The sequence below is a fragment of the Sebastes umbrosus genome, chromosome 20 (genome assembly GCF_015220745.1).
Source record: "Sebastes umbrosus isolate fSebUmb1 chromosome 20, fSebUmb1.pri, whole genome shotgun sequence".
Lineage (NCBI taxonomy): Eukaryota > Metazoa > Chordata > Actinopteri > Perciformes > Sebastidae > Sebastes > Sebastes umbrosus.
Window position 1 is genome coordinate 12780867 of NC_051288.1, and position 15034 is coordinate 12795900.

Here is a 15034-nt window from a genome sequence, read left to right on the forward strand (position 1 = left end):
TGGTTTGTTAATCAGAATGTCAACACAAGACTGAAATATGCAAAAAGTATTGCTGCGCATGTACTGAATTGACTTCCTTTATTAGATTAATTAATTAAATTTTACTGGTAATAGACCCTTTTCACAGCAGCTTTTGACATGTCTCATTGCAGGGTAAACACTGGTGTAATTAATAACATTAATTATGGCCTTGTTCCATTTAGGTGTGTCAGGGTCCTGGTAATGTGCATGCTGGCTCACTGGAATGGCTGTGACAAACTAAATACAACGGGACCGTGATTAAAGGTAGGGTTGATGGTGCTTTTCTAAAACATTTTTTGTTAAATTTGTTGAAATTCTCTTTACATCCTGACGGCAATCAATAAAGCACCTGCTCCTTACGAAAAAAAGAAAAAAGTTTGGTATCTGTGGCTGTCGCAGGACTGCAATAAGCCCGTCAAATGAAATGATTGAATGGCCTGTCTCCCTGCGCACATTCTGCCCGTACACTCAAGATAATTTTGGCGGAGTGGCTTTGGAGAGAGGCCTGAAGCGTCAGGCTGTCAGTGTTGCCGACTTGACGACTTTCTCGCTAGATTTAGCAACTTTTGGAGCTAGTGCTGCTAGCTACTTTCATTGGAAAAGAGTTGGCAACACTGGGCTTGGTTTTTCGGTTGAATCATTTTTATTTTTTTTTAACAATGTCTTTATTGTTTTTTTTGCTATACAAACATCAGCATTATTATGCAATATTTTCAAAACAGGATTTACTTTAACAAACATAACATACCCCACACACCCACCCGTTCTCGCTTAACTTTTCCCTTTCTTACAGGGCCAAAATCAATATACAGCTTCACAGTATCAATCATACAACTTATCAGTTAAATGGCACCTCTAACAAAATGAAGATACATAAACAGAAAATAAATATATAGAAAATAAATAATAAATAAAATAAAAAGATTTTCAAAAACAAGAATCCATTCCCTTCTGAGGGTCTACCACTATTGTGAATTTTTATCCTATCTTAATTATTCCTCCTGTAGAAGCTCTCCAATATCACTACTTTTTATGAAATCATTAAATGAATTCCATATTTCCTCATAAACACCTAGTTGGTTCTTCAAGGTATACTTTATTCTCTCCATTGACATACATTGTGCCATATTTTTAATCCAAGCGCCCATTGTAGGTGCATCGGATTTCTTCCAGTTAAAAGCAATCATTCGTTTTGCCTGCAATATAGCAAAATCAATAAATTTACATTCTTTGGTTCTCAGATTGAGATCTGATGGGTACAAATGTAGCAATATCATTTTGGGGTCTAGTGGAATGTTTACAAGATTCAAGATTCAAGATTCACGATGTTTATTGTCCCGCCGGTTGTACAGGTACAAATGTGTGAAATACTTTTTGCTGGGAAGCTCCATTAAAATAATAAGTTATATTACATTTACATTACAATTTAATTTACATTACAGACAAAATGACCATGATTTTATTGATCACCTACCTCCAGAATTTCTTAATTTTGTCGCACTCCCAAATGCAATGTACGTATAAGTGTTCCTTGAGCCTCATTACATTTAAAGCAAGTGTCAGGTATATTATTGTTATATTTTTTCAATTTGACAGGGGTTACATAAGTCTGCATCAACCAGTTGTATTGGAAGTAGCTTCAAATTAGTGTTAGCTGTTTGTGTCTGAGCCTCCTTGCGGACTATGTTCCAATTATTATCTGAGATGTCCTCCTTTAAATCCACCCTCCATGTGTCAAGTTTGGACATTGATGTCTCCTTAGAGCCAGATGACAGCCAGTTGTATATTAATGAAATGAAACCATTGCTATTACAGTTTTTGGTAATAATTTCTTCTGAGGATGAAAGTGCAGGAATTACCAACGACTGGTTCTGCATAGAGGAGATAAAACTTCTCAATTGCAAATATTTAAAGAAATGCTTCTTTGGGATGTTATGTACTAGAAAGATTTCCTCAAAGGTCATTAGAACCTCATCTTTATAAAGGTCAGATATTTTACTTAGCCCTTTCTTTGCCCATAGCTGGAATCCAGCATCCAGCTTGCCTGGTTTAAACGAAACATTGCCCCAAATGGGACTTTATTGTGACAAGGAGTTAGCTATATTCATATATTTCTTTACCTCGTACCAGACATTAATCATATTAAGCACTATCGGGTGGGTAGTTTGAGCTCTTAGATGTTTTGGAGTGGCTGAGTACAGGTACAAATTTAATGGTATCTGAACGGCACATAACTCTATATCCATCCATGATGGAGTATCTGCAATAGAGAAATAGAACATTATAGTTCTCAGCTGTTCTGCCAGATAATACCAATAAAGATTGGGGCACTACATTTTCTACTTGAGGTACTATTTTGATGCCCAAATTAGTAAAACTGGTTGAAAACTTAAAAATAGATATATGTTGGTCAGGATCTTGTCTCTCATTTTCATTAAGCAACATAAGTGAATCGTTCAATTTATATCCGGAGATTTTACCGAACAGGTCGATCAGATCTAACAGTGCCGGTATGGAGGTGTTTAGTTGTTTTAGGAACAGAATGACATCATCTGCATAGAGAGCTATTCTATGATCCCTGTTACCAATTTGGATCCCCTGTATTTGCCTGTTAGCTCTAATTGCTATTCAATAGCTAGAATAAAAAGAAGCGGTGACAAGGGTGAACCTTGGGGGCAGCCTCTTGTGTTATTGAAGGAGTCAGACACCACTTCATTAGTTAGTACTTCAGCTATAGGGTTGAGATGTAGTGATTTAATCCAATTACAAAAGGTGTTTCCAAATCCAAACCTGGCAATAAAATCAAAAAGATAAGGGCCACTCAACCCTATCAAAGGCCTTCTCTGCATCTAGTGAGAGAAGAACTGAATCCTTTTGGTTGAATCATTTCTAAAATCTAGTGTGCTGTTGCAAGTTTCTCAGTATTACCGATCGATTACACCTGTGTTCACCCTGCTATCACATGTCAAAAGGGCTGCGATGAAAAGGGCCTATGGCGTAAACAGGTGTTTCTTTGATTTACTGTGGCGTATAAGATTACATTTCCCTAAGGTGACCTCTTAGTCAATGTAATATTGTAAGTGACGAACAAATATGGATTATGTGGCCATAGTATGACATTTTGTCAAGTTTGACTGAGGCGTCTTCCTTTATGTGTGTTGACAACACTGACAAGACTAGTTTCTTAATCTTACTTTCAACTCATGTTTGCAACCTTCTTCCTGCTTGACAGACTCCTACAGTTTCAGGGGTGTCAAATGTCTCTGCTAGCCTCACTTATATCCATATGTCAAAGACAAGTGCATACTCCCACTTGACCCATGGTGAGCACTCTCTCCGCTGACCTTAACTCCTCTTTCAGAGAATCCTCAAGCCCCCCTGCCTCATCTTTACTCTGGGTATATAAGTCAAGTGGGAGACAAAGATTTTTCCACTTTCACTTTCGGATGAATAGAAGGATTTTGAAGAGTCTGGATCTGGATTATTAGCGCGCAGCCTCAATATGCCCACTACACCCAATTCTGCAATAATAATCACGGAGAGCAACAAACCAGGTACGTGTTTTGTTCTATTTACATTAAATACATTTGCATTTTAACAAATGACGAATGAGTAAATTGCCAATCTGCTGGGACAGTTACTGAATATTTTATACTTTATACTATATTATTTTCAACTTCTCTCATTCTCTTTCTTGGATGGTTGTTCTGATTGGTTTCCATAATGGATACACAGTGTAATATTTTTGGTATGAGAAACTCAAGTATTAAAGAAGCAGTATCTTAGGGATGATTATACCTTGACCCATTGCTGGGATTCTAATGACTGGAAAATGATTGTGCAAGCTTTTCAGAATAAGACATCGATTGTAAACTACAATTTGTCAAACTCTCCATAGATTTACAAAATTAAAAATGTATTTGTGCGTCAGTTTATGAATAACTTAGATACTATATAGTATAGTCAGTGTATAGTACAGTGTTTCATGTCAGCATTTAGTATTTATCGTTCATATGTCAACAAACGGTGAACAACTCTTCACATTATCGCAGTTTAACCTTTGACCTTAATCTTTTTAGGAAAGAAAATGAAATCCAGCAAGAACAAGAAAACAAATGCAGGTAATGGACTCGTTGCATGCATTCATACTCCTCGTGATGTGAGCATTTAGTTTGTATTTAAGACAATTTCCTCTCCTTACAGAAAAAGTGTCCGTTTATGTGCCGGACATCCCAGAGCCAACATGCAGAGCTGAGCTCATGAAGTGTACGAGTAGATTCAGATATTTTTTTCTCAAATCATTCAATGTTCAGCAATATTTTACAGGATGTCATAACAAAAACATTGTTTAATTTTCTCCTGCAGACTGGATGAATTTGTCTTTGGATGATAAGACCGCCAACAAGATGCTCTGGATTTCTGACAGCGGCTCCAAGGTGTGTCGTAGGACTGAGGAGGTTTGTCCTGTCCTGGATAGACCTGAGAGATACGAGTACTCTCCACAGGTAAGTCAGAAAATAACACAAACACAGTTACAGGCTATGTTACAAAGAAACATGTTTTTTTTCATTTGTCTTCCTTTTTTCATTTCTTCAAAGGTGGTGTGCAAAGAGGGCATCTGGAACACGAGGGCTTACTGGGAAGTGGAGTACTCGGGGTGGGCGGTAATCGGAGCCGCCTATGAAGGAGCAGGACGGAGGGCACACTCTGGGCCGAGCGGCCTCGGAGAAAACGAGGAGTCCTGGGGTCTGTGTTGGTCAGGAACACGTTACCAGATCTGGTTCAACGGTATGGACAAAGACATACACGATGTCCCGTATTCCTCCACAATTGGGGTTTACATCGACCAGCCCGCAGGGATTATTAGCTTTTATGCTGTGACCGGTGAGGGGGCAGAGAGAGAGGTTAAGCTGTTGCAAAAAGTTAACACGACTATTGACAAAAAGATTCTTCCAGGTTTCTGGATGGGAATTCAGTCCTCATGCACAATACTGAAGAGACCAGAATGAACTGCTGAAGCTAAAACTGATAAAATCTGTGTGTTAACATATTCCTGTAGTTCTTATTTAATACCTACAAATGTTTTTAACCACAGTTAATCTAACTTTGAGAAATATATTTCTATTTTTGTGTACTTTTTTTGCCCTTGATTGTACAGTATACTGTGTGTCTGGTTCTGTTACATCATATTGGATATTTATGTAGTGATTATGATATTCATGAATTTTGAGTACCTGAAATCTGAAATAAAGAATGTATTACTATAAATGAATGCTTTTAGACAATTACTTTTTTAATCAAAATATTCTTATCCCTGGTCATGTTTATAATTGATATAACCTTTCTTTAACTGGGAAGTCACATTGAGATTAAAACCTCTTTTACAAGTGAGACATAGCCAAGATAGAGTCAAATAGCAGCATGCAACACATAACAAGACAACATTGTATCACGGCAGCAACAAAAGAAACAACAAAATAACCTGATGAAATGAAATACTGGCATGTATGTATGACTTCAAAGATTCAATTTTGACATAATTTAAGTTTAATACCTCAGTGACACTGCAAAACTTTAATTTAGAGAGAGATGAAAGCAACAAAAGCCACTTAATTTCATGCAAATTTTCTACAGTTATCCATTTCAAATGGAAAAAAGCACTTGACCTCACTTCTCATTTATTCCCTAATGGCTGAAAGCCTTTGTGTGTTGCTCAGATATAGGTTGCGCACAGTGTTAAGTGCTCACTGCATCGATCCCCTCTGGATTTAGCTGAGTAAAGGAGAAGGAGTGCGAAATCGCTCCCCATATGGACTAAACGGGCTCACTTTGATATGTGAGAGGCTCCAGCCTGAAGATCACTTTCCTACTTTGACAGGTGGGCCTCAGCTCTGGCCGCCTTCACACCTAAAGCATGAGCTTTAACGGGAACTAAAAGTGGGGCACGCCGTCAAACACAGAACATTCCCACCCCTGGAGGCCCTATGCGTCGCATCCTCATTCTCATCTCATTTAATAAGAAGTGGTTAGAGGAGCCCCAGTGAGTGACCACAATACATGCCAGTATTTCATGCTCTTTAACTGCTGTCACTTCTATCACCTACTGTACAATGAAGGTCGTGTGTGGCTGAGACAACTTGGGAAAAGCCATAGGACATTTATAGAGACATATGAAACCTTATGCATAGGTCAGTTGAAGAAACACTCTTCCAGAAGTGGGTCAAAACGGATCTGAATTTACATGAATGTTTTTTTGTGGCTATAATCTACATGTTTAAAATAACAGTGACTCAAATGAGAATGTGAAAACAGGGTCATTCTCCAAATCAGTCCTTGGTTTTGAGTTGTCAAACACGTACTTCCTTGTACAGTCTGGTAATGTGACAGTCGCCTGTGCTCCTACTCCACCTCGTGCCTTACAGTTTCAATCTCCTTGTTGTTCCACTCCAGCTCCTGGAAGGAGTCATCTTTGGTCTCATCATTCACTGGATGTCCATTTTGCACTCCTGCATAGTCAACTATCAATGATTTATACGAGGCGCCAAACATATCCGTCAATTCTGTGGCATGTTTGTACAAACAATGTCGCTCATAGTGATGTACTTACAGAGAATTATCATCTGAATCTGCAGCTCCCTTTGGCTTTACAGAGCTTTATAGTGAGTTTAATTCATTGTTTAGCTGTACGGCCCTCAGATTAACTGTTCTGGTTCAGTCTCACTGCTCTCATAGCGACAGTATCGGACATACAGTAGCAGGCAGCTGTTTTCAGCCAAAAAGCTGTAAAAACCTACAGTACACTAATCTGCTCGGCACCAAACTACAGACAGACACAGTTAGAGACTACAGTAGCTGGTGAGCGTAGTGGAGAATTTAGGAGCTAAAGAGACAGATGTTTCCCTCATGACATGTTTCCGGGCGTTCACAGGGCTGAAAATAAGTTTTTTCATGCAGTGTCAGGAGTTGGTTGAGACCAAAATCAGAGCTAAAACAGAGTGTTTATTAGACTTAAATACATCAAGTGAACAGAAACACGACCGGAAACAATGAATGCTCTGTAACTGCTGGAGGAGTAAATAAGCAACTTTTTGCTAACAAGTTATTGCAGGTTTATTAATAAATATATGCTATTGTATTTTGCTCAAAAATAATTATTTGAATACCCCACCAGCTTTTTTTATTTAAAGTTTGTAATGTTCGATTGTCATTTATCATGAAATGATCAAACCTGCAAATATTAGAGTCTGTCAGTCCTGATCATAGACTGCAGGTTATTCTACTTGGCTACTAAAGTGCTTAATTATGGGAAAAGTTTGTCCACAGCTACAGTAATGTTAGCTATGAACCATTAACTGGGTTGTAAGGCTGTAGGGTAATTTGATTATAATAATGTAGTAGATACTTTTACACATACTGTATATGTAATCAAAGTGTAAATGTTTTGTAAAACATACCAATATGGTAATATGAATTGTCCTGAGGTTTAAATATATAAATAACACTCACTGTACATGTATGTAACATGTAAAAGTACCTGATCAGGAGGAAAGATCCCTAAATTTACATAGGAAGTGCATACGGGTCATTTTAGACCTACTCTTTGAAAATGTAGGTAATAATACAAAAACTTAATTTTTATAAAAATTAAATGAGGTATAAAAAATGTAATGGGTGGAAATCAAGAAGATTTTTGTTATGAAAAAACAAGTTATGCCATTTTATTTGCATCAAAACGTATTTGAAAGTTCATGTGAACCATGCATGTGAGGAATTTGAGGCCCAATCTTGCATGTAGCAACACCATTAATAGTTAAATAAATATGTTGACATAGTAGATAGAGGTTGTCAAACCACATAAATAGTTATACGATAAGATACCGTTACAGAACTATGTTTAACTGCTGAAGCACACCTGCGATTATATAGACATCTAAGCATGATTTATGCAGCAATTCCTGTGATGAGTATAAGTGAAAATTTACGGTTGCAGGCGCGACAGCTAAACCACATGACAGGTATTAACATCCATCCATGACCGAAGAAAACACAACTGGAGACCATGATCCAAGAATAATCACACCCAGAGTGCCAATGCCCTTCATGTAAGTATGTGGATGTGATGTATCGTGTGTGTGAGTGAGTGGTAACTCTAAGCTTGTGTCATGAGCAGAGAGGTATATGATATATAAGTGACACATATAGCATGACATATAGGTTAGGAGGGGAGAGAGTGACCCACATTTCATGCTGCTGTACACTGCTATGCACACAATACATACTCTAATACCTGGGTACCTTCAAATAGAAGTTTAAAGGTCCCATATCATGCTCATTTTCAGGTTCATACTTGTATTTTGTGTTTCTACTAGAACACTAGAACCACATGGAGCTGAACGCTCTGAAGACAGTGGAGATGGCAGTGGACCCCAGTCGACACGGTGGAGTCGTTCCGTTTCCTGGGCACGACCATCGCCCAGGACCTCAAGTGGGAGCTAAACATTAGCTCCCTCACCAGTAAGGCCCAGCAGAGGATGTACTTCCTGCGGCAGTTGAAGAAATTCAACCTGCCACAGACCATGATGGTGCACTTCTACTCGGCCGCCATCATCGAGTCCATCCTCACCTCCTCCATCACCGTCTGGTTCGCCGCTGCCACCGCCAGGGACAAGGCCAGGCTGCAGCGGGTCATTCGTGCTGCAGAGAAGGCGATCGGCTGCAACCTTCCTTCCCTCCAGGAGCTGTACACCTCCAGGACCTTAAGGAGGGTAGGGAAGATTGTGGCCGACCCCTCCCATCCTGGACACCATCTATTTCAGACTCTGCCATCTGGCAGGAGGTTAAAGTCCATCAGGACCAAAACCTCACGCCACAAAAACAGTTTTTTCCCCATGGCAGTGGGGCTCTCCAACAGCCCATCCGCCCCCCTGTGAATGTCTCTCCCTCACACACACACTACTGCTCCCCACCCGCCCCCCCCTAATTTCTGATCTTTATGGTGCATCCACATGAAAGTATTAATAATTCATTAACAGCATTCAAAGATGGTGTCCTCACTTCTTCCAGAATTTATGACACAATTCTGACATTTATAACACTTGTGCAGCAGCTCGATAAGTAGCAGCGTTCAGTAGCTGGTTCTAAATAACTTTTGCTTAATGTGCTCCCATGTTATTATTCCCAACTGGTCCAACACCCCCTCATCGATGATATGCAGCACTCATTTATTCTTGCACTATTGGTCCCAGCAGATTTACTGTCATGTTGCTCCTGGCCAGCGTTCAAAAAGTCTACAGTCTGTCATGGCCTGGTGGGAGCTTCATATTGCTCTCTCTCTATTCTATGTCACATGCAAACACGTACACACACATATACAGTATATATAGACTCACTGACACATCCCTCTCATTCACCTTCTCTGTTTCTGTTTTCTGTTCTGCATGTAATTACAGATGCCAATCTAAAGTTGGACATGTGGTGCCACTGTAGTCCATACTGTACATAACACTGGGATACTGGGTCACGGTCTGTTTATGGTTTACTGCTGCAACTGTTTGGGGGTTTTGACACCACCAGTATAGTTTAAAACTGGCTGTATTGAAAGGAGAGTTTTATTTTATAGGGAATACAAATACATTTACATAGAGAATTGCACAACAATTTTCCATTGCAATGTATCACTGTAACCACATTTACATTTCAACAGGTGACTTTTTTTTACCAGTTTTCTTCATGAGCCGGTAGAACTCGTAAAATTACAGTGTTTTCTCACCATACGACAAAACATTTGGTGATTGGGCCTCTACTGTATTTGTAACCCCAAATATAAACTTCAGATTTGCTCATACACATTGTATTGAATAATTTGTGATAGAGTTAACTCGCATGTTTTTTCTTTATCATCATGGTTAAAAATATAAGTTTGTTTGCTAAGCGTTAACCCCAACAAATCATGAAACCCCACAACAAACGTTACTGATGTAAACACACTGTATGTTTAACATGATCAAAAAAAGTTCAAATTTAGTCAGCCCAGCTACTGTTTTGTTTATTTTCTATCACATAATGTGCCTTTTAATCCATGAAGACAATATTCAAAAACACTAATACATGCGGATTCCCGTAATACTTAATTTCTTTATTGTTTCTATGTATTAATGCACTAATTTGCAACCATGTACATTTACTCAAGTACTGAATTTTGAGGCACGTTTACAGTACTTTAGTATTTGCATTTAATGCTACTTTATAGTTTTACTCCACCACATTTCAGGGAAATATTTGACTTGCTACTCTACTACATTTACTTTGATTACACAAAACCTGTGATGAGTTTACTGTATACAATACGATACCATTCTTATAGATTAAACCACACAGCAGTATATAAAGTAATTAAAATGATCTCACCCAAAACATTGAAATATGATGTATCAGTAACATTAATCCTATTATAAAATTACTGACCATACAGTAGGAGCCATATTATGTCATTATTATTTTTACTTTTAATACTTTATACATTTCATTACATTTATACTGAAGACAACAGCATCATCTTCTGTTAGAAGTGAGTCATTACAAGCCAGACATGTTGGCTTCTGTTGGCTATGTACTGTGTATATTCTGCTATAACATAGTTGTCTTGTAACCTCATAAAGAATTTCTATGTATTTTAGCCACATTTTATACCTACATAACGTATTAATTTGAGTACTTTTTGTAAATCTGTCAGTAAAAGCAATAAGTGATGTAGAAAATTATCCAATAGCTCTACCTGCTGGATTCTTGTTGTTTGTACACAACAAAAGGTAAAGCATTTTATTCACATTATGATCTGACTGCATGCTTAAATGGATTTTTACCAACTCTATATGTAATATGCTTCCCTTCGCGTAGACATACATCATTAATTTCCTGAATTTTAAAATTAAATAGTAAAAATCTTATGACTTTCTGTAATATTTCATTATATTTTGATATCTTCCATAGAGTATTTTTGACTTTAATGAGCTTTCATAGAATTTGGTTGAATTTTAACAATTTATTAAATTATTTCACAGTTTATTGGTTCATTTAAAGAGTTCCCTTTATTTATTCCTAGATTATTTATATCAAAATCTCTTAATTATCCAATAGCTCCACCTGCTGGATTCTTGTTGTTTGGACACAACAAAAGGTAAAACATTTTATTCATAGTATGAAATGACTGCATGCTTAAATGGATTTATACTAACTCTATATGTAATATGCTTCCCTTCCTGTACACATACATCATTCATTTCCTGAATATTAAAATGAAATATTAAAAATCTTATGACTTTCTATAATATTGCATTATATTTTGTTATCTCCTATAGATTTTATTTTTTTTACTTTAATGAACTTTCATAGAATTTGGTTGAATTTTAACAATTTATTAAATTATTTCACAATTTATTTGTTCATTTAAAGAGTTCCCTTTATTTATTCATAAATTATTTATTTCAAAATCTTTTTTGTCTTTATTTAATATTGAACACTTTTGGGGCTCCATATACTGTATATTAAAGGTTAATATGGACTCTATCTAACTGTCTTTTGTCAAGAACTACATTTCCCATGAGTATTGAAACCACTGTCTCTCCCCAAAGGTTGTTCAGTAACAGGAGACGATAAGTAGCCACACAGCTGCCAGTCAACAGGGCTGATTGTGTAGTGTGCTAAATGGGACGGGTTGTAAATATCTGTAGGCAGACTGATCCGTCCCCCTGTGAGAACTGGACATCCTGGGCTTCGGAGGTCACAACCTTCCGGGTGAAAACCAAATGGCCTGGACATGTGAGATACTAATTATAAGATGGCAAGATTACTATTTGAGTGTTGAGCAGTGGTTTGAGTGTTTTACGCCGTAGTTCCAGCACGTGTCGATGTTGAACAATAGCATGCTCCCAGCAACCAGCCAGACCTTAAGGCTGCTTCCCTGTGAGAGTATATTTAGACTTGACTTTCCTCCGATCCCCTTGTTCTTATCATAGCTCTTAAAATGCCTTTCATATCTTCCTCTTGTACAGCAATAATGCCAGCTCTCCTGAGGCATCAGTAGTGGCCCCGCCGCCGAGCATCAGCTTTCACTGTTCCTTTGAGAGCTTTCCTCCCTGTCTAGGTTTTTTGATAATATTCACGACTGAGAAACAATCACACTCTTCTCACCTTAAAGCACCCCTACACCTGTTTTCTTACAGCTGGATTAGTGAAGCACCATCTTTCTTGTGTACTACATGTAAGTCGAGGCACTTCAGTTTCTATCTTGGGAATATTTGAAGAAGAACTCCACAAGACGCTGACTCAGTGCGGCAGAAAACTTAAATAAGAGCCTACCATCTGGGAAAATGCTTTTGCCTCAATGTGGAAACCTTTAAAGTCTAGACTTATTGAGACAACAGGATTATGTCTGATATTGAAATGCTGCATTAGATATATTGACTATAGATTTTGTGTTTGTACGTTAAAATAACCTGCATGTTTGTCAAAGATTCTTTAGTTCAGAATTTTACCTATTTTATTTATATCAACGTGTAATATTATGAGTATTATACATAATACTTGTTGTATACTTACCAAATAATAAAAAAATAACAATAATAATGATAATACTGAGACACAGTTGAAAGTTACCCTTGTAACAGTAATGCTGAAATATAAATCAGAACACACTAAATCATAATTTGCACAATATTTGAGGAGAAATCATCAATAAGTGTTTGTTTTCACCAAATCTGTACTAACAGCCTAATATCTGTCAACATTTAAATTCTCAAAGTTACATTTAGATTTCTATACTGATAACACTTTTAATGACTTCCAGGAGATGAATCAACGAATCAGACATAATTAAACATATTATAATAAATATAAAAGTTGTCAGCTCGGTTGATGTCCAGAGTGGCTCCCACCAGCAGCAGCAGCAGCAGCAGCTCTTCCTCTCCGACCAGTGGACAGTAGGGGGACATTGTCCAGCTCTTTGGTTGTCCACAGTAGTTAAGAGATATCCAGTAGTTGTTTTCCAACAAGATCCAGTAGTTTTACAGCAGATTAAAACTCCAAGAGTTCACTTTCCACAGGTTACAATGCAAAAGGTTTTTAACTCGTGTCGAAGTCCAAGTGCAAAGTGAGAAATCAGAAAGTCTGCAGCCCTTATTGGCTCATCATTCCGTTTCCGTGACAACTACACTGTTAAGAATTTCCCAGTAAAATAACAGTAAAGAACTGGCAGCAGGGTTGCCTTTATGTCACTTTAAAATTAACATTATTATACTGTCGCTGAAATTCACAGCTTTGTACTGTTAATGAAAAATACAGTTTGAACTGTTTTTTTTAAATTATTAATTTCACAGTATTTTACAGTTAATTTACTGTTTAAAGATACATTATATAGCTGTTTTTCCACCTTTCTTTTCCATTATCTTACTGATTTGTTTTAATGCACTATTTAGGTTGTATTTTTTACATACATTTTAATAAACATTATTTTTTGCCTAGATGAATAGACTTAACAGGTTACAGACATAGGAATAGTCACACTAAATACAATTAAAGGCACTTGTTAGGAAAAAGGCTATAATAGGCTTGTTTCAAACTCGAGCCCAACATTGACTTTCGTTGACTTAAAGGCCACAGGTGTAGCTGTTAAGCATTTCTGATTCTTACAAACAGTCCCTTTAAGTGTTCTTACTTGGAAATTGATTTACCTAAAAATAAAAAGATCCTCTGATTTGCAGCCGTCTCTTTATACATCCATGGACTTACTGGGGTTTTCAGTCCAAAATGGCGCCATCTAGCCTCTTATGTAAAACAACAACAGGAGTTTCGCCTCATTGCGAGCACAAACCGGAAGTCCGCGATGGCGCGAGAGAGTCCCTCTCAGTGGCCATGTGGAGCTACAGGTGTTGCTCCATGAGCTTCACAAACATTAAGAAACACAGGAACTATGTCGAGCTGGTTGTTGAAATCGAGCAGTTATCAAAATAACAGTGAGACGGTCTCCCTGCAGAAGCCACGACACCACCAGGAGTGCAGGTTTCCTCTCAATCAGCAGCACTTCACCTGCCTCAGGTAAACTAACGTTTTGCTTCTCATTGCTGTTATGCTAGGTTTGTTGTGTGTTAGCTACAAAGTTATTTCCATGTATAAAGCCTATTCTAGCATTTTACTGTGATTTGTGAATATCAAGTGTCTTTAAGGGAAACATATTTTACGATTAAAGTGTAAGTGACGTAAAATTCACTATGTTATTAAAGAGAAAAAATGGTAAATTCTTATAATGTGGTGTACGAGCAGTATTTTTGATATGAAATAGTGAACTACGAAATTTAGTTTTACTGCTAAGAGTATTTGTCAACTGTGTTTATACAGAAAAATACAATTTAGCTTTCACAGAGAGGTTTGTAGGTTTAATGTGTAAGACGTGTTTTATTACTTTTAAGCTGAAACAGTCAATTCTATTTTCATGCCTGATATTTGTATTGTGTCAATATATTTCTTGCATTTATATAGCGCTTTTCTAGTCTTCCGACCACTCAAAGCGCTTTACACTACATGTCAGCATTCACCCATTCACACACACATTCATACACTGATGGCAGAGGCTGCTAAAGGTGCCAACTTTGCCCATCAGGATCTAATCTAAATACTCATTCACACACCGATGGCTATGCTATTTGGGGTTAATTGTCTTGCTCAAGGACACATCGACATGTGACCCGGAGCAGCTGGGATCGAACCACGACCTTCCGATTGGTGGACAACCTGCTCTACAGCATAATTTGTTAGAACAAAATAATTCTAATGTCATATGAGAATTTGAACTTGAGTAACAGATAATTTTCAGTCAGCGCCTACACTGATATTGTTATGATTTAGTATGATGCTGTACAACATAAGAGAAACATTTATGAAATATGAAGGAAAGCAGAGCAGAGACTATAACAATGTTTTTTAATTGCAGGTCAGGAGATCCAGGGAAGAAGATCCAACG

The 15034-nt window shown here is 37.5% G+C and overlaps 1 protein-coding gene across 1 annotated transcript; it reads left to right on the plus strand.

The window, feature by feature from the left end:
* The first annotated feature begins 2902 nt into the window (after positions 1 to 2902).
* On the plus strand, positions 2903 to 5293 carry LOC119479050 (tripartite motif-containing protein 16-like protein). The gene is made up of 5 exons (XM_037754236.1): positions 2903 to 3575; positions 4101 to 4142; positions 4225 to 4287; positions 4387 to 4526; positions 4620 to 5293. The coding sequence occupies exons 1-5, from the start codon at positions 3524 to 3526 to the stop codon at positions 5028 to 5030; spliced, it is 708 nt and encodes a 235-aa protein (XP_037610164.1). The 5' UTR covers positions 2903 to 3523; the 3' UTR covers positions 5031 to 5293.
* Positions 5294 to 15034: the final 9741 nt, after the last annotated feature.

What these genes read in the sequence shown, in the direction of transcription:
- LOC119479050 (XM_037754236.1), top strand. Translation starts at nt 3,524, where the DNA reads ATGCCCACTACACCCAATTCTGCAATAATAATCACGGAGAGCAACAAA. An exon ending in CACGGAGAGCAACAAACCAG is followed by an intron (nt 3,576 to 4,100) that starts GTACGTGTTTTG and finishes TAATCTTTTTAG; the next exon opens with GAAAGAAAATGAAATCCAGC. An exon ending in CAGAGCTGAGCTCATGAAGT is followed by an intron (nt 4,288 to 4,386) that starts GTACGAGTAGAT and finishes TTTCTCCTGCAG; the next exon opens with ACTGGATGAATTTGTCTTTG.